Source organism: Xyrauchen texanus, chromosome 39 (assembly GCF_025860055.1).
Source record: "Xyrauchen texanus isolate HMW12.3.18 chromosome 39, RBS_HiC_50CHRs, whole genome shotgun sequence".
Classification (NCBI taxonomy): Eukaryota; Metazoa; Chordata; class Actinopteri; order Cypriniformes; family Catostomidae; genus Xyrauchen; species Xyrauchen texanus.
This window is the reverse complement of record NC_068314.1, coordinates 18245063-18265722: the sequence shown is the minus strand read 5'-3', so window position 1 is coordinate 18265722 and position 20660 is coordinate 18245063. Positions and strand designations below refer to the sequence as shown.

Below are 20660 nucleotides of genomic sequence, written 5' to 3'. Positions count from 1 at the left end.
TTCCAGTTTATAATTTTAAACACAGATGTCCACAACTATTATGTGTAGCAGTTTCACCTAATATTACATTTCTAATATACTTTCACTTATGTAACATCAGAAGCATCACTTCCATCCACAAGCTCTTACAAATAGACCCTTTTCACAAACTGTGATGACGCGTTTCCGCCTTGTATAGCAGCATAAATCTCGCAATTTTTTAAAATATTGAGTGTACATATATAACATTATTCTTTGTGTTATATTACACTGGAATTAGTTTTAAAAAACTAGTTACCACAGCTGCGAGGGGGTTTCGGTTCCAGCTGCAGAGAGAGAGACAGTAAATTTGGCTTCTTCTCCCGTCTTAATCCACCGCTCACTATTTTTTTCCTCTTCTGGAAAGCCATTCAAACGTAAGAGGTTTTTTTTTTTAAGCAAATGGGTAAGTGAAAATATTTTTTGCTGTGATCTCCCATTCATCGTTGTTGAAGTTTACCCTGCAATCGTTTACTTCGAGTTTGGAAAAATGTCCGGTTCGCCTACAAATTGACGTCAAGTACTTTCTATGGAGGCCCGGCCTGTCACGTGACTCTCGCACTCCATGATTCGTCCTATGTAGCTTTTCGTGTCGCGGCATTTGGTGAAAGATGGCCGTGGTGGAGCAGCGCCCGCCTGTGCGGGAGGGGATGCGAATCGCAGTGTTGTGTTTATTTTGGTACACCGTCAGTTCTGGCGGCAACGTGATCAACAAAATTATCCTAAACAGCTTCCCCTATCCGGTCACTGTCTCTCTTTTCCACATCCTCTCCATCATCGTGTTTCTGCCACCGCTGCTGCGCGCCTGGGGCGTCCAGCGTACGGAGGTGTCGGCTAGTTACTACCGCTGGTTCATTCTGCCGCTCGCATTCGGGAAATACTTCGCCTCCGTTTCGGCCCATTTCAGCATATGGAAGGTTCCGGTGTCTTACGCGCATACTGGTGAGATTCATATCGCTATATTGATCCACAGTGATTTGTATAACAGGCCCGATCCTTTAATTGCAACGAACATAAACGAAGCCAGTCGAACCAATCCGAACGTTTCTGCTTCACTGAGTTTATGCTAATGTTCGTAGTAACGACTGTGACGCTGTCTATCATTTAACCGCAAAGCACAGCTGTGAACCTCCAACTCTGCGTTTATATGACATTTAAACGTCCACTTTAATGTCTGGACGTAATGTTTAATTTAATGCGTGACTCGTGGGGTTTACTTGCTAATTTAAGCCTGTGCTTTGATAACAGTCTTGACTTTTTAAAAGCAATCTCCCAGACTACGTCACTTCCGCTCTCTTAATTCATCCTGCCACATCATCCACCTGCAGGACTGTCGCTGTTCTCTATAAACAGCCTTTGGGTTTTAATACACACCGGTCTAGTTTGAGAGGTGTGAAACGTGTACATTTTTGTACCTCAGCTCATTTTGTTTACATTAGGTTAGAGGCATGCATTGTTACTAGTGTTATTACACTAGTAGTTAAAACACTAATAAAAAAAAGTCAGCAAATGTCCAATTTTGATGTCAAATGTGCAACAGCACGGCATACTTGTGCACGTGTTGCTAATGAAATGGCTTGTCTCGCAAGCTTATCATTAAAGATTCACTTAAGTAATTATTTTCTCATTAAAAAAGTTGTGCTCTTTTAGAATTGAATTGTAAATTTGAATACGCATGTATACAATCATGATCACTCACATAAGATGAAGACTCCAGTTGAACTAGTAACCTTATAAAAGCTGTTTTGTATTCTACATGGAGAGGGTCCCCTCATGGGGGCAGCCATGTTGGAATCGCATGATCAGCCGAATACTACTCACTTTATCTCAGTAACCATCTTGCTATTGGACACTTTCACTCTTGGATTAAATTATTCATAGCTACTTGTGTATAGTGAATGACTATAATGGCATCTGAAACTGAAAACAAATTATTTTGAATTACGCTACATCCAAGCATCTAGGTGTCAGTGTGTAAGTCCAAAACAACACACACACACAATGACTGAGTGCACCTTTATATACAACTTTTGATTTTAACAGTTTATTTGTATACATTGAAATTAACTAAGATTAATGAATGCTATAACATATAGTGCATTGTTAGTTCATGTTAATTAATGTAGTTAACAAATGGAACCTTAATGTAAAGTATTACCATACTATTCTACTGTTACTTACTATTTCATTTTTATCAATTCTGGCAAAGAAATCATGAGTGCATATTAACCGACTGGTTCCATTTTAGTGAACATATGAAGTCAGTTCCCCAGAAGTTCACACAGATGTCATTCATCACCTTTATAGACATTTTCCACTAACGTTTGATAACGAATAAAAATGTCCAAATTATCTTTCAATGGGAGCAGCATTGCAAAATATACACAACATTCATTTACAGTGATTTTTAACAATGCATAAGATCCTTTTAAAAGCAGCCAGCAATTAGGTTGGGTATAACAGTCGTATAACCTGTGGGTAGAAGTATTACAAATGCCATTGTTTCATGAACTGGCACCGACCTTGAAGGGATAGTTCACCCAGAAATTAAAATTATATCATTATTTTCTCAACCTCATGATATCCCAGATGTGTATGTCTTCACCAAAACGCATTTGAAGAAAAATAGAATAATATCTTTGCTCAGTAGGTCCTTAAAATGCAAGTGAATGGAGATTTTATTTTGAAATTCCAAAAATCACAGATATTTGGCATAGACGTCATCAATACAACTTCAGTGGTTAAATTAATGTCTTAAAGTGATACGATCACTTTTGGTGTGGAAAAAAGATAAATATTTCTGCGCTTTTTTTAACTTTAATCCAATGCGAGGGTAAGCTTCACGAGAGGGTTGGAGTCCAAGAGGTCTCTCGTGTGAAGTATTTGCGTTGCCATGATACGCAATGTAATCGCACGTTCTCCACTCGGTTGAGACATCTGGGATAAGTACACAAATGCACCATTGTGAGTAAAGAAAGATAAATACAGATCTAAGCCACTACTGTACTGCGTTCCTCCTCTCTTGTAAATAGCGCTGCTCTTCCATGTGTGAGTTAAAGCACTTAAATCTTTTTGCACCAAAAGCAATCGTGTCTCTTTAGAGGACATTAATTTAACCACTGGAGTCGTATGGATGATGTTTTTGCTGACTGTCTGTGATTTTTGGAGCTTCAAAAGAAAAATCTCCATTCACTTGCATTTTAAGGACCTACTGAGCTAAGATATTTTACTAATTTTCTTCAAATGTGTTCTGGTGAAGAAAAAGTCATACACATCTGGGATATCATGAGGGTGAGTAAATGATTAGAGTTTTTGGGTGAACTATCCCTTTAATGGGATATAGTTCTTATTGTGTTTGTGTTTACATAGAAAAAGTTTGTACAATAAATAAAAATGTATTAGACAGCAAGTGCCATTTAGAACGTTTTGTTGAAGTGAGAACTTGCTCTTTCGCTTTGCTGTTTTTTTTTTTGGTTGCCTTTTAGTGTCAATTGGCCTGTGATATGAGTTTGTTCTGCCAGAGAGAACAGCTGTTTTAAACATGAAGCAGCATTAGTGCAGGAGTCAGCAGGAGAATGTGAGGATATGAAAGTTTCAGAGGACATGACTGTAGCAACTGAGAGGTGCAAGGCTTTAAAGAAGAACATGTGACTAGTCTAATGGCTGATATTATTAGATCATTGAATGCATGTCTTCTTTCTCTTCATTCCCTTAATCCCAGTGAAGGCCACCATGCCCATCTGGGTGGTTCTTCTTTCACGGATCATTATGAGGGAGAAGCAAACAACAAAGGTCTGTCTTCATTCAGTCCAAAATACATATAGTATTTACAGTTTTTTTTCTAATTCTTTAGACAGTTATAGATTGCTTAGACATTTAATACTGACATTTGTTTTATTTGTATGTTTATTTACTTGTTTTTTTCCGGCAGGTTTATGTGTCTCTTATACCCATCATTAGTGGTGTTCTATTGGCCACGGTCACCGAACTGTCCTTTGACCTCTCTGGATTGATCAGCGCTCTGGCAGCCACTCTCTGCTTCTCTTTACAAAACATATTCTCCAAAAAGGTTCATATTTATTTGTATATATACATTTTGTTTTGTTTACTTTAGCTAATTACATGGCTTTTTAGTATACTTTGTTTCAGATTGGTCGCAGCATTCTGCAGTTTAATATTTTTCAATAATGATTGCTTACAGTTTGTTTTTGTGCGTCTTCTCATATTATAAATATTTTATAATTAATATAAAATTCAATATTTCAAAAAAATCTAACATTTTTCATTTGGTTTGTAGCCATGTAGTAAGCAGAGGAATACAGTCAGTGAGTCTTTAAAGACCGCAGGCTTTGCATTGGGGTCCTAATCATCCTTTTGGGGTTTATTTTTCAAGAATGACAGTTTGACTGTACGTTACAGTTATTTGCAAGAGAAGTCAAAGATATGATAGATTCCCCGAATTAAAAGTTTTTGTTTGTGTTTTAGGTCCTGCGTGATACAAGAATTCACCACCTGCAATTGCTGAACGTCCTGGGCTTTAATGCACTTTTATTTATGCTCCCTACATGGATTTTAGTGGATCTCTCCAGCTTCCTGATAGATGGAGACCTGGTGAGTAGAATTGAAATAAAATTGTTTCAGTAATATTCTTTAGGGATGCATGGATATGGAATTTGTGGGCCGATACAATAATTTATTATTTACAGCTCATGGTGGCTGATAAAGTTAAGATCATTTTAAAAAAGGAAAGTTTCAATCATTTATCATGGAAGTGCTAGCTAATTAATTAAAAGTTACTCATTTGTGGGGGCCTGGGTAGCTCAGCAAGTACAGACGCTGACTACCACATCTGGAGTCGCAAGTTCGAATCCAGGGCATGCTTAATGACTCCAGTCAGGCTTCCTAAGCAACCAATTGGCTGGTTGCTAGGGTGGGTAGAGTCACGTTGGGTTAAACTCCTCATGGTCACTATAATGTGGTTCGATCTTGGTGGGTCGTGTGGTGCATGCTGTGGAGAATAGTGTGGAGCTGCCACACGCGTTATGTCTCAGCAGTAACACGCTGACGCGTATCGATGGTCTCAGACACGGTCTTCGAGGCGAGTCACTACACCACCATGGGGACTTGGAGCACATTCGAAATTGGGCATTACAAATTGGGGAGAAAAGGGGAGAAAAAAGTTACTCATTTGAAAAATAGGTGTCAGTTAAAAGCTTGGAATATGGACAATCTGATCAACTCTTTCTGCTATTTAAGGTTTGGGGGTGTAACATGAAGCAGAAATGTGCCCATATTTAGGGGTGCACCAATCAACTGGCCACCGATCTAAATCAGCTGATCTTCGTCTTAAATACAGTGCTGTAAAGTATTTGCCCCATTCTGATTTCTTCTGTTTTTGTGTATATCTCATACTAAATTGTTTAAAAAAAAAAAACAAAATCAATCTGAGTAAACACAAAATAAAGTTTTAAAATGAAGAATATTATATTTTAAGCAAAAAAGTTCCAATACCAACTGGGCTTGTGTGAATAAGTATTTTCCCCCTTAGTTACTAAATCCCCAAATCTATTAATTTAGAATTGAATGGGGTTCAGCTGGACTAGGCACATCCAGGCCTGATTATAAAAGGTCCCAACCAGTAACACTATGCCAAAGTCAAAAGAAATTCCAGAAATTATGAGGGAAAAAGGTGATTGAAATGCATCAGTCTGGGATGGGTTACAAAGCTATTTCAAAGACTCTGGGACTCCAAAGAAACACAGTGAGAGCCATTATCTCTAAATGGAGAAAACTTTGCACAGTAGTGAACCTTCCAGAAGTGGCCGACCTTCCAAAATTCCTCCAAGAGTGCAGCAATGACTCATACAAGAAGTCACAAAAAAGCCAAGGACATCATCCAAAAAATGCCATCCATGGAAGGATGGTGAGGTGAAACCTTGGAGAACATTAAGGGATTTTGCCAAAACGCACCTTGGTGATCCTCAAACCTTTTTTGGGAGAATGTTCTGTGGACTGATGAGTCAGAAGTGGAACTGTTTGGAAGACGGGGGTCCCGTTACGTCTGGCGTAAATCAAACACAGAATTCCACAAAAAGTACATCATATTTCTGGTCAAGCATTGTGGTGGTAGTGTGATGGTGTGTGGATGCTTTGCTGCTTCAGAGCCAGGGTGACTTGCAATAATTGAGAGAAACATTAATTCTGCTCTTTACCAAAAAATCCTAAAGGAGAACGTCTGGTCATCAGTCTGTGAGTTGAAGCTCAAGCGCAGTTGGATTATGTAGCAAGACAATGATCCAAACCAGAGGAGAAAGTCCACCTCTGAATGGTTCAAAAGAAGCTAAATTTAAGTTTTGGAGAGTGGCTTAGTCAAAGTCCTGACTTAAACCGATTGAGATGCTGTGGCAGGAACTTAAACGGGCATTTCATGCTCAAAAACCCTCCAATGTGGCTGAACTAAAGCAGTGCTGCAAAGAAAAGCAGGCCAAAATTCCACCACAGCATTGTGAAAGACTGATATCCAGTCATCGGAAGCATTTGGTTGCAATTGTTGCTTGGTGTTGGATAACGTTTTTTGCTTTAAAAATATATATATATCTATATTTGAAAACTGTATTTTGTGTTTACTTAGGTTGCCTTTGTTTTAATTATATCTTGTTTGAAGATGTAGAACCATTTAGTATGAAAAATCAGCAAAATAGAAAAAATCAGCAAGGGGCAAATCTTTTAACAGCACTGTATGTGATCACCTATCATGCCTAGATTCATGGCTGATCTTTTTTCAATTGCATCATGCACATACACTGCTACTTTAATGAATGAGCACTTGCTCGGCCCTTGAAGTATGACAATGTGGCCCCTGGAGCGTGATTTGTTGGCAATTGTTGTGAATTTACACTTTCAGACATGCTGTAATTCAGATAAATATCCTTGTTGTTTTTCAAAATGTATATTAATGACTTGTTTATTAATTGTGTAGTATTTCTTACTCCCTGTACAGTTAGACACAGGTAGGGCAAAGATACTTTAAACAGATGTAAAAAAAGATTTAAACAACAAATAAACATCCAGATAAAAATCAGAGTATACATGATGTAAAGTGAGTCTCAACAATCAGGTGGTGTGTGGAGGGATTGAGACAGTTTCACTCGCTCCAGCACGCAAGCTCTCGTGTTAATCAGCATACGCACTCTCAATCCTTCAAAATTCTCTTATCATTTCCTCAACCTCATGCCATCTCAGATGTGTGTGCCTTTTTTATTTTCGCTGAACACAAATGAAGATTTTTAGAAAAGTATTTCAGCTCTGTAGGTACATACAATGCAAGTAAACGGTGGCCAAAACTTTGAAGGTCCAAGAAGCACACAAAGGCAGCATAAAAGATTACTCCAGTGGTTAAATTCATGTATTCAGCAGCGTTGTGCTAGGTGTGGGTAAGAAATACCTATTTTACTATAAATCTCAACCTTTGACCAGCCCCGACCAGTAGGTGGTGATATGCACGAAGTATGTGAATCACCCAACAACAAAAAATAAGGAATGTGAAAGTGAAATTGAAGATTTACTGTAAAAGAAAATAAAGACTAATATTGATCTGGGTTTTTTTACCCACATTTATCATGTGAACCACTGGATTTAATTGCATTGTATGGGCCAACAGAGCCAAGATATTCTTCTAAAAATCTTTGTTTTGCAGAATAAAAGAAAGTCATAGACATTTGGGTTGGGAAGAGGGTGAGTAAATGATGAGTCTTATTGGAGATGTGTAATAAGTCAAAGAGTGTGGGATCCCTGCAAAAATTCCCAAACCGCTTAAAAGACTTCAAAGGTCAGAGGACCTAAAATCTATAATACACAATTTTATATCTTTCTCTCTTTTACAGTCAGAGTTTTCCAATTGGACAGGAACAATAGTGCTGCTCCTCATCAGTGGTTTCTGCAACTTTGCACAGAACATGATAGCTTTCAGTGTGCTGAACCTGGTGAGCCCACTCAGTTATGCTGTAGCCAATGCAACAAAGAGGATCATGGTCATAAGTATATCCCTGCTGATGCTCAGAAACCCTGTCAACACCTCCAACATTATCGGCATGATGACTGCAATACTGGGTGTCTTTCTCTATAATAAGGTAATTACAACATAAAGGTTTATAATAGCACTGGTATTTTAACGTATTATTCAGTTCGATTAATTATATTAAAATAACGTGTTAAAAAAATTATGGAATTATTCATGCCCCCGAACCATAATAAAGAATTTTCCTATCTTGACACAATGGTCGTAGATGTCCATCTAGCATTTGTTTACATAGAACAACTGTTTAAAAACAGTCGGTTTGGGCAAACGGTTTCTCTCAAGGTTATTTTTTTTGTGTTCCTTACCACAGTCGCCTTCTGCTTGCTCACTGCTTTTCTAAATACAATATTATTTAATTATTTATTAAGCGCTATACAAATAAAAATGACACAAAACATGCATTTTGTGAAACGCTAAGGGAATGTTCACACCGGTTGTATTCTTGTGTCCATCTGCATTTTATTTAATAGTTTGTCTATGTAACCATTCGCTAGATACGATCCATCTCACTGTTTTATTGCAGCATATTGTCGCATTAGCAGCGCAGTTTAAAAAACTGTCAAGTTTAAAAAAGTTAACCTAAAAACATGTCAGAGGATCCCTGCTTTTTGTTCTATTGTGCTGTATCTCACATTTCAAATGCCACTTTTTCTTACTCTGCTTTTATCTACCACTATATTGTAATGTATTTGATTTGTCCTTATTTGGGTGCTTTTATCAGCAAATATTGAGATTACATGTGATCTAATTCGATTAATTAAAGGGTTAGTTCACCCAAAAATGAAAATTATCTCATAATTTACTCACCCTCAAGCTATCCTAGGTGTATATGACTTTCTTCTTTCAGCCAAACACAATCAGAGTTATATATCCTGGCTCTTCCAAGCTTTATAATGGGATTGAATGGTACCTTAGATTTTGAAGACCAAAAAAGCCCATCCATCCATCAAAAAAGTAATCCATACGGTTCCAGGGGGTTAATAAAGGCCTTCTGAAGTGATGCGATACATTTTTGTAAGAAAAATATCCATATTCCTAACTTTATAAACTATAACCACTGGCTTCCGGTAACGGCCGTCTGCACGCTCAAGAGAGTTGAGTTCCGGCGTATGACGTAGGCGTAGCATAAGCTCCGGTGAGATGTGACGAATGCATAAGCGCAGAAGATAGATCCATCCATCCATCCATCCATCTTCAACCGCATCTCCAAAGTCAGGTCGTGGGGGCAGCTGCTCCAGCAGGGGGCCCAAACTTCCCTATCCCGAGCCACATTAACCAGCTCTGACTGGGGGACCCAGAGGTGTTTCCAGGCCAGTGTGGTGATGTAATCTCTCCACCTAATCCTGGGTCTTCCCCGTGTCCTCCTCCCAGCTGGACGTGCCTGAAACACCTCCCTAGGGAGGCGGCCAGGGGGCATCCTTACCAGATGCCCAAACCACCTCAACTGACTCCTTTCGACGCAAAGGAGCAGTGGCTCTACTCCGAGCTCCTCGCGGATGATTGAGCTCCTCACCCTATCTCTAAGGGAGAAGCCCGCCACCCTTCTGAGAACAAAAAAAACCCTTCGGCCGCTTGTACTCGCGACCTAGTTCTTTCGGTCATGACCCCAGCCTTCATGACCATAGGTGAGGGTAGGAACAAAAATTGACCGGTAGATCGAGAGCTTTGCCTTCCGGCTCAGCTCTCTTTTCGTGACAAAGAGTGCAATACCGCCCCCGTTGCCCCGATTCTCCGGCCAACCTCCCGCTCCATTGTCCCCTCACTCGTGAACAAGACCCCGAGGTACTTGAACTCCTTCACTTGGGGCAATACCTCCTTCCCTACCTGGAGTACACACTCCATCGGTTTCCTGCTGAGAACCATGGCCTCAGATTTAGAGGTGCTAATCTTCATCCCAGCCGCTTCACACTCAACTGCCAAGCGATCCAGTGAGAGCTGAAGGTCACAGACCGATGATGACAACATCATCTGCAAAAAGCAGCGATGAGATCCCCGGCCCACCGAACCGCACACCTTCCCCACCCCGACTACGCCTCAATATCCTGTCCATGAATATCACAAACAGGATTGGTTACAAAGCACAGCCTTGGCGGAGACCAACCCCCACATGGAATGAACTCTACTTCGTGCCGAGGACCCGGACACAGCTCTCGCTTTGGACGTACAGGGATTGGATCGCCCTAAGAAGGAACCCACCCCGTACTCCCGCAGCACCTCCCACAGTCTCTCTCGGAGGACCCGGTCATACGCCTTCTCCAGATCCACAAAACACATGTAGACCGGATGGGCATACTCCCAGGCACCCTCCAGGATCCTTGTAAGAGTAAAGATCTGGTCCGTTCATTACATGGCCAGGACGAAAACCGCATTGTTCCTCTTCAATTCGAGGTTCGACAATCGGCCAAACCCTCCTCTCCAGGGCAGAAGATGAGCAAAACAAAATGCTGGTCACGAATTAGAAGACGACGACAATGAGGATTTTTAAAGAGAAATGTCTGATTATTTCGATATAAGAGAAGAGGAGATTGAGTTTTTTTGCCCAGCCCTATTTGTTTGAACCAGAGTACACCAACCAGGAACTCTGGGAGATGGCAGCAGCGGCACAAGCAAAAGAATCTGGTAAATGGTCTGCACTTATATAGTGCCTTTTTAATCTTGGCGGTATTCAAAGCATCTCATTCACCCATTCATACACACATTCACACACCAATGACGGTGGAGCTGCCATGCAAGGCACTAGCCTGCCATTGGGAGCAACTTGGGGTTCAGTGTCTTGCCCAAGGACACTTCGGCATGTGGACACGAGTGGGCCTGGAATTGAACCGCCAACCCGCTCTACCACCTGAGCCACAGCCACCCCAGTAAACTGTAGACTGAGAGAATGGGAGACGTGGTGGTGCTCATACAGGAAATGCAAGGCTTAAAAATCGAAGGTACCATTCACTCACATTAATAAGCTTGGAAGAGCCAGGATATATTTTAATTTAACTCTGATTGTGTTTGGCTGAAAGACGAAAGTCATATACAACTAGGATGGCTTGAGGGTGAGTACTAACCCTTTAATCAGTTGATCATTTATTTGAGTTATCAATTGACATCCCTGTTGTGAAGATTTGCTGACTCCTATGAAACATGTCTCTCATCGATTTACTTTTCCTCACCAGGCGAAATATGACGCCAACCAGGAAGCCAAAAAGAAACTTCTGCCAGTTTCAGAACAGGATATGGTTTCATTCGACAAACAGTCCAACGGCACCGGGCCATTCACACACAGCTCAGACTTTCAGCATGGTCGGAGCACAGTGCTCACTGACCACTTTCAGTACAGCCGACAGGCCTACACAACAAACTACAACTCCAGTCAGTATGTTGTGTGAGATAAACACTTTTGGAGAACTATAAAGACTGATTTCAGACCTCCGTAATTGACAACAGATGGCTGTCTTTCGATTTGACGAGGAAGTATAGAAGTTTACTGGAGAAGGAATGTTTTCTCGCCATCCTACTCTTTTTGTTTTGTTGTTTCAATAGGCCTGTTATTTATTTCATTACAAACCTTAATGAATCCTTATCTTGCTTCAATATCCGATGGCAGTTTATGCTTAAAATGCTCAGTGGTGTGTGTAGAATTATAGGACTGTTCTAGGATTTTTCAAACCATGTTGGATATCTTGAGCATTTTGGCTCATAATGAATCAAGATTTTTATTTTGCACGGATACATTTCAATGCATTTCAGATTGCAATGTGTCTTCGTCACAATTGCGCTACTGTGAGTGACTAACAGCGAGACCGCTGCCATATAACATACACTGGGTCACTACACATGCATGCATCAGGGTATTGGTCAATATTCTGTTCTTGCCTCCTGTTTGTAAATATTGTATTTATTTTTTATAGAAGAAGGTGCATTGTTAGGCCATATCATGGACTGAAAACAGCCTTTTGAATGTCTCTAATATCTGTAAAGGAATCACTTTTTTATTCCGATGGGTTTTAATCAGACGGAGGTCACTATACAAGATCACTTGAATCATGGTGTACACTAATATGCATGATTATCAATATGTGTTTTTATTTATTTACTTTTTTTATGGAAGACAATAGGCTAAGAATTGCAATGGACTTCTAAAATGGCCATCATCTTATGGGTCAGTTAAATGAATATTAATGATCTGGTTTCCTACATTCAAAGGGAATGGGGTTACATAAAGGTATTTCAACTTATGTTGAGTCAGTAATATAAATTGGCATGATCTAACAATGAGCTCTGCAATTTTCAAAAACCGTTTAAATTCTGTTCCTTGAACACAGGCTGGAACAGACCTGACATGTTTTTTAGTTGCTGTTTTTCATGGGCGATGATAAGCTGGGTAAGAACAATAGTGTAAAAAGGTGCCATATTCTTTTGCAATTTCTACCCCCTAAAATGGATTGGGACAGTGAGTGAGTGTTGCTTATAGCATACTATGTTCATTGACAGGCCTGTACAGAATCTGCTGACTTGTTTTTCATTTTCTTTACTGTTTTTAAAGGAATAGATTTAAAGCTGGTGTATTTTGTTAAACGCAGCTGAGTGTACTAATTTAATTAGCCGAAATATTGAATAAATGAACATGTGATTTGGGAAGTGTAGATCTTTGTGAATGATAGGTGTTCAATTTCTTCTGAGTGTTCTGTCTTCACAGATTCGGTGTCGGCTTGCTCATTGGTATTATTGACCAGTTCTCGTTTTCATTTCCAAATTTATGCTTTTGTTTTAGCATTCTTTTTTTTTCTGTTAGAAACTCTTCATAAAATGTGTCTTGATGCTGGAAAGGTTGATACAACTAGGAAAAAAGCATGCAACATTTTTGCATAACTCTTCAAAGGGAAAATAAAATGGGGGATATTCTCTCTCTCTCTATCTATCTATCTATCTATCTATCTATCTATCTATATATACTCTCACACAGTACTATGCAAAAGTTTTAGGCACTATGCACAGTGAGGATGTCTTCAAAAATAATGACATATAGTTTTCATTCATCACTTAATGTCATACAAAGTCCAGTAAATATAAAAAAGCTAAGTCAATATTCGGTGTGACCACCTTTGCCTTTTAAAACAGCACCAATTCTCATATGTTCTTCTTGGTTGATGGCAGATCGGATGTTTCAAAGCTTCTTTTTTGCCACAGCTCTTTTAACTATTTTGGCTGTCTCAATTGCTTCTGTCTCTTTATGTAATCTCAGACTGACTCGATGTTCAGTTGGGAGTCTGTGGGGACCATGACATCAGTTACAGAGCTCCCTGTTTTTCTATTCTATTTGCAAAAGTAATGCTTGGGAGTCTATTTCTTGTTGAGACACTAAAGCTGAAGATATAAATAACCATCTTAAGATAAATTATTTTGTTAAACATCTTATGTGCCTAAGACTTTTGCACAGTACTAATATATATATATATATATATATATATATATATATATATATTTGAAATGTATGTTTTTTAAAAATGCACCATAAAATTTTAGTGTGTGTGTTTTAAATAGTCTTGAAAGATGAGGTTCATGGGACATTCTTTTTCAGTCTCTCTAATATTGAGATTTTTAAAGAAACTGTCAAGCAGTGGTCAGCAGCTGTAAATGAAAGGTTGTTGGTGGGATGTCTGTTCAGTATGCTTGTTTTTCATTGATTCACACCAATTGCTTTTATAGTGTGATGTCACTGGGGGTGTGGGAAAAAAATAATTTTTACGTGCTATTGTTAAATTGGAAATTGATTAATCTATTCGTAAATGCACAAGAGACTAACTTTGGAGTGATGGGGCGTATTTATTACAGGTGAGGAGTATATTGAGTTGGCACACAGTGCCAACTCGATATACTCATCACATGTAATAAATCGAGTTGGCACTGGCAGATCATGTCTTCAACTGGGATCTTAAAGAATTTGATACAGTCTTGGTAAACACCTTTTTTTAGATTTGATGTCTAGTCATATCACCAAGAAATTGTATGTAAACTGAGCCTAAAGTTCAAAGCGCTGGAATAATCAGCTGTAATAACCATCCCTTCACCTTTTGTATTCAGAATATCATGCACTACTGTAGTATTTGCAATACTTTTACTTTCAGTCAGCTGCTTAAGACCCCCCCCGGGAGATTCATATGTCTCTCTACAATGCTGAAAGTCCTGTTGAGTCCCATGCAGTTGTTGTGATTTTTGTTCTATTATGTGGAAATGTATTGTCACATTTATCTTTGAGATCTTTTTTTCTTTCAACCAGCGTTTCTATGATTTGATTTTAAGATACCTTGGTACGGTTATTGTTGCATTCTATCATGTCATCCTTAAGGTTGTAAGATGACTTATTTTAAAATGTGAAAATAAACATGGTGAATTGGTAACGCTTGTTCACCTCTTTGTATAGGTCTGTATTGTTACAGTCAGGAACTTTCAGTATGTATAGAGAGAGAGATTCAGGCAGCAATGAGTGGTGCTCAAGCTGAACAGAGCATAACTGCCACGTCCCTTTTCATTAAATAATGCAGATTTTAAACATTTAGTGCTCAGAAATAACTCCATAATGCATGTGTTAAATACTATAAAATATGTTGTTTTATTTGGAGTTTACTAAGATTAATAACCCCTATAAGAATCAGGCTTTCACCTGATTCTTAATTATGTCAAAAATGAATTGAAGACATTTTAGTGTCATTAGACAGTGCTGGGTAGATTTCTTTAGAATTGTAATCTGATAATGATTACAAATACATGACTGATAAAATTGTAGTCAGTAATGTAATCTCTTAGACATCATTTTAAGAAAAAATTATTCTTTTTTGAGTACTTCCAACATAACACTTTATTTGATTTCACATGCATTTGAACTTGTATCATTTTGATTAAATGCATAAAAGAAACTATTTAATGGATCAAATTCTAAGAATTGATATGATTTTCTTAATGTGTTTTTCTCCCTATTTGTCTGTTTCTGAGTGAAAAAAAAGGCACTTAAAATAAATCTGACTCCAGCAATTTTATCATGACTAACAGCATCCATGTGTGGTAATAGATTAGGCCAGTTATATTTGTGAATCCACAAACAAAAACAAAAGTGCATTCATTTACATTTATAAATGTACAAAAGCAATAACTGAAACTAAAACTAACTCATGTATTCTTTTGCAAACTACAACACTAATGCAATCGGTTCAGCATTTTGTGATTTAGATTATAGAATTAGAGGGATCAAGATATCAACATGTAATCTATAAAAGTGTAACTGTAATCTGAATACAGTTATTATAAAATGTAATTAAATCTAATTACAAGTTAATTGTTTTTGTAATCTGATTACGTAATCAAAATGGTATGTAATCTGTTGAAATCCAGCACTGCATACAGATTGCATTATTTGATTTTGTGAGGTTTTCAAGGATCAAATTTAAAAATAGTGTTTTTATGTGGTAATGATTGAGTAAAGAAACTTGAGTTCAGATTCAACCAAATTTAAGACTAATTTGTTGTTGAAAATGTGCTTATCTAGAATACAACTAAAGTCTTAAGAGTTGTCTAGTCTATATACACTCACCTAAAGGATTATTAGGAACACCAAACTAATACTGTGTTTGACCCCCTTTCGCCTTCAGAACTGCCTTAATTCTACGTGGCATTGATTCAACAAGGTGCTGAAAGCATTCTTTAGAAATGTTGGCCCATATTGATAGGATAGCATCTTGCAGTTGATGGAGATTTGTAGGATGCACATCCAGGGCACGAAGCTCCCATTCCACCACGTCCCAAAGATGCTCTATTGGGTTGAGATCTGGTGACTGTGGGGGCCATTTTAGTACAGTGAACTCATTGTCATGTTCAAGAAACCAACTTGAAATGATTCGAGCTTTGTGACATGGTGCATTATCCTGCTGAAAGTAGCCATCAGAGGATGGGTACATGGTGGCCATAAAGGGATGGACATGGTCAGAAACAATGCTCAGGTAGGCCGTGGCATTTAAACGATGCCCAATTGGCACTAAGGGGCCTAAAGTGTGCCAAGAAAACATCCCCCACACCATTACACCACCACCACCAGCCTGCACAGTGGTAACAAGGCATGATGGATCCATGTTCTCATTCTGTTTACGCCAAATTCTGACTCTACCATCTGAATGTCTCAACAGAAATCGAGACTCATCAGACCAGGCAACATTTTTCCAGTCTTCAACTGTCCAATTTTGGTGAGCTCTTGCAAATTGTAGCCTCTTTTTCCTATTTGTAGTGGAGATGAGTGGTACCCGGTGGGGTCTTCTGCTGTTGTAGCCCATCCACCTCAAGGTTGTGCGTGTTGTGGCTTCACAAATGCTTTGCTGCATACCTCGGTTGTAACGAGTGGTTATTTCAGGCAAAGTTGCTCTTCTATCAGCTTGAATCAGTCGGCCCATTCTCCTCTGACCTCTAGCATCAACAAGGCATTTTCAGCCCACAGGACTGCTGCATACTGGATGTTTTTCCCTTTCCACACCATTCTTTGTAAACCCTAGAAATGGTTGTGCGTGAAAATCCCAGTAACTGAGCAGATTGTGAAATACTCAGACCGGCCCGTCTGGCACCAACAACCATGCCACGCTCAAAATTGCTTAAATCACCTATCTTTCCCATTCTGACATTCAGTTTGGAGTTCAGGAGCTTGTCTTGACCAGGACCTAAATGCAGTCCTAAATGCATTGAAGCAACTGCCATGTGATTGGTTGATTAGATAATTGCATTAATGAGAAATTGAACAGGTGTGCCTAATAATCCTTTAGGTGAGTGTAGATAATGCGTTACCACACAACAGTGTTATTTCCCTCTCTGGCCGACAGAGGGAAGCAGAGCACCATCCAGCTCCCCATCAGCATCTGCACAAAGCTAAACCTTTACAAACTACATCCACATTTCTCTAATCCAATAAAATGAGAGAGGGAAGGCAAAATCCTCTGTATTTTTTCCTCACTATTTAAAAAAGTAAATCCTATTACTTAAGTCATCTTCAATAAAATTCATCAAAGTTCTTCGCAATTCTTCTGTTTGTGTGAGTGGAAGACAAGAATACTTACTAGTTTTTGACAGTTGATGTGAACAAGTAGGCTCCTTTATATAATACGTCTCATTATCAGTTGATAAGTATGCAAACGCACAGAATGGCCCTGTGTATTTGTCTTCAGTCATCTCTGGTGCACTTCCTATAGTGATCCAGCGCGTGGCCCCTGTCATGAGTCGCGTGAGCTATAGCTGTAAACTCATGATATGAAAATTTGGAAATAAAACTCATGGTAAGGCGAACTTCATCCTCTCTTTTGAGCAAAACTAGGGTAAATGGGTGTTTTAAATCTCCTTTATAATCATTAAGTGACTGTTGATAAAATGGTTAATCAATTCTGATTTCATTCATACTTAAGAATTATATATAATATTGTATTTGACTTAGGTAGTCCATCTGTCTGAATAGTCGCTTCTTATACAGCAAGTTATTTTTATTTTATTTATTTATTGGCATAATCTATTTCAGCACAGACTAACAGACATAGTCTCAAAACCTAGATGCCTACTTAGACAGCGTTCTAGGGCATAACATTTGTGTTCTTTGTCAGCAACATTTTTGGGCATGATGACAAAAGTGCTGCTTATCTAGACAGCTCGCTAGGTTTTGAAACACGCCTTGTGTAACCAAGTACGGGTTAAAAAAAAAAAAAAAAAAAGATGTTAACCCAATGTTCAGCGTAATGTGAAAATCCTATAACTGCTTTCCCTTCATCCTTAGATCTCACATTTTTACTAAGCAGATTTTATTTCTTAAATATTAAATGATGGCAATATTTTGCTGAATTTTTCACTGTGTTTTGTAAATGCTGTTGATACATGATCCAGATATGAGCGTCAATTGTAAAAAGTCGTAACCTGCATTCAATTTAGTGTTGAATATGTGACCAGGTTGATTCAGTGATGTTAAATAATATTTTTACCTTCAATAGAACCATTTAATTTTGATGTTACCAAATGAAGCAAATATTTCCAGTGTAATTAGTCAAAAATTTATTATTTATTTATCACTCATCTGTAATAAATGAAACAGTGCTGTTTTTAACTTAAAAATCTATTTATAAGAGCTTTTGTTGATGTAAACTAATGTAGTCAAGTTGATTCAGTCATGTAAGATCATATTTATTAACTTTGCCACAAAGTATTGTGTTAATATGCCTGTATAGTCATTTGATTTAATGGATCAATGTTAAACTAGATAAGTCTTGTCGAGACAAATGTTGGTTTGACCAAGCCTTTGTTTAAAAGTTTTAAAAAGATGGATGGATACAGTTGAAGTCAGAAGTTTATATACGCTTTAGGTTGAAGTCATTAAAAAAATTTTTTAAGCAATCCACAGATTTAATATTAGCCAATTATAGTTTTGGCAAGTCGTTTAGGACATCTTATCACAATTATATTGGGTCAGAAGAAAAATTCAGAACAAGTATTGTGGACCTCCACAAGTCTGGTTCATCCTTGGGAGCAATTTCCAAACACTGAAGGTGCCATGTTCATCTGTACAAACAATACATGGGACCACGCAGCCATCATATCACTCAGAAAAGAGTCACATTCTGTCTCCTAGAGATGAACGTATTTTGGTGAGAAAGGCGCAAATCAATCCCCGAACAATAGCAAAGAACCTTGTGAAAATGCTGGAGGAAACAGGTAGACAAGTATCTATATCCACAGTAAAATTACTCCTATATCGACATAACCTGAAAGGCTGCTCAGCAAGGAAGAAGCCACTGCTCCAAAAGTAACATAAAAAACCAGAGTACAGTTTGCAAGTGCACATGGGGACAAAGATCTTACTTTTTTGAGAAATGTCCTCTGGTGTGATGAAACAAAAATGTAAATGTTTGGCCATAATGACCATCATTATGTTTGGAGGAAAAAGGGAGAAGCTTGCAAGCTGAAGAACACCATCCCAACCATGAAGCACGAGGATGGTAGCATCATGTTGTGGGGGTGCTTTGCTGCAGGAGGGACTGGTGCAATTCACAAAATAGATGCCATCATGAGGAAGGAAAATTATGTGGATATATTGAAGCAACATCTCAAGACATCAGCCAGGAAGACAAAGCTTGGTCGCAAATGGGTCTTCCAAATGGACAATGACCCCAAGCATACTTCCAAAGTTGTGGCAAAATGGCTTAAGGACAAAATCAATTATTGGAGTGGCCATCACAAAGCCCAGACCTCAATCCGATAGAACATTTGAGGGCAGATCTGAAAAAGCATGTAAGAGCAAGAAGGTAGGGAAGCTCACCTCCGATGATGTGTCTGGCAGTTCGCACCACCCTTTGCTGGGCTTTGCGTTTGAGAGCAGTGCTGTTGCCGTACCAGGTAGGGATGCAGCCAGTGGTCCAAAACCCGGTCCCCTCGTGTGTTGAAACTGATGTGTTGGTAGTATTTCGGTGCTATTGACTTGAAGTTGGCTTTGTTAAAGTCTCCGGTCACAATGAACGTGGCCTCAGGGTGCGCGGTTTCCTGCTTGCTTATACTCCCATACAGTTCCTTGAGTGCCAGGTCTGTGTCGGCTTGTGGGGGGATGTACACAGCAGTGATAATGACCGCTGTGAATTCCCTCGGTAGTCAGAATGGTCGACACAGAAGCATGAGAAATTCCAGATCAGGAGAGCAGAAAGACTTGATAGAATGTATGTTCTTCTGATCACACCAGGATTTGTTGATCATAAAACATACACCACCACCTCTGCTTTTACCTGAGAGGTCTTTGGCTCTACCTGCTCAGTGCACTGAGAACCCCGCGGGTTCTATGGCTGAGTTTGGAATTTCCGCAGACATCCAAGGCAGATAATGCAGCAGTCCCTCGTCTCTCGTTGGAAAGAGATCTGTGCTCTAAGTTCGCAGAGCTTGTTGTCCAGAGACTGAAAATTTGCCAGTAGAATACCGGGTAGCGGGGGTCGATTTGCACGATTCTTAGTCTGATGAGAACGCCGGATCTCCTTCCCCTTTTCTGGCTGCGTTTCTGCGGCCGGGCTGCCCAGACAAACGGCTCCGCTGTCGTGTTTGAAAACAGTGGGTCAGCTTTGAGGTATTTAAAGTCTGGTTTTCGGTCTGCTATTGCAGAACCAATGTCTAAAAGTGTTTGTCTATCATAGACCATAAGACAGACAACATCCAAGATGAATAACATAAGAATTGTAGACAAAACAAACAAAAAACTGCAACATTGGGTCGAAGCTCGCAATGTAGCAGCCATACTCTGCGGCATCTTAAGCAGAGAATGTGGTGCCGCCGCAGAGAGCGTTACCGTGCCTGCCTATATCACCTATGCCAGGATCCGCTACTGGCAGAGGGACACATGAGATCTGGTGCTCTCCGCCCCGTATCCAGAAGAGGGCGGCAGTTTGACATCTGCGTCAGATAACTAGACACCATAAGCAATATGACTGACAGCAAAAATAGTGATGTTCAGCCTTATTTGTTTGAACCGGAGTCAGACACTAATGAGGAAGAGACTCCGTCAGAAGTAACAACTTTGAGAATGAAC

The 20660-nt window shown here is 39.2% G+C and overlaps 1 protein-coding gene across 1 annotated transcript; it reads left to right on the top strand.

The window, feature by feature from the left end:
- Window positions 1–607: 607 nt before the first annotated feature.
- LOC127633072 (solute carrier family 35 member E1-like) lies at window positions 608–14743 on the top strand. Its single transcript, XM_052111945.1, has 6 exons — window positions 608–960; window positions 3740–3810; window positions 3950–4087; window positions 4504–4629; window positions 7902–8147; window positions 11260–14743. The coding sequence occupies exons 1-6, from the start codon at window positions 630–632 to the stop codon at window positions 11470–11472; spliced, it is 1125 nt and encodes a 374-aa protein (XP_051967905.1). The 5' UTR covers window positions 608–629; the 3' UTR covers window positions 11473–14743.
- The last annotated feature ends 5917 nt before the right edge of the window (window positions 14744–20660 follow it).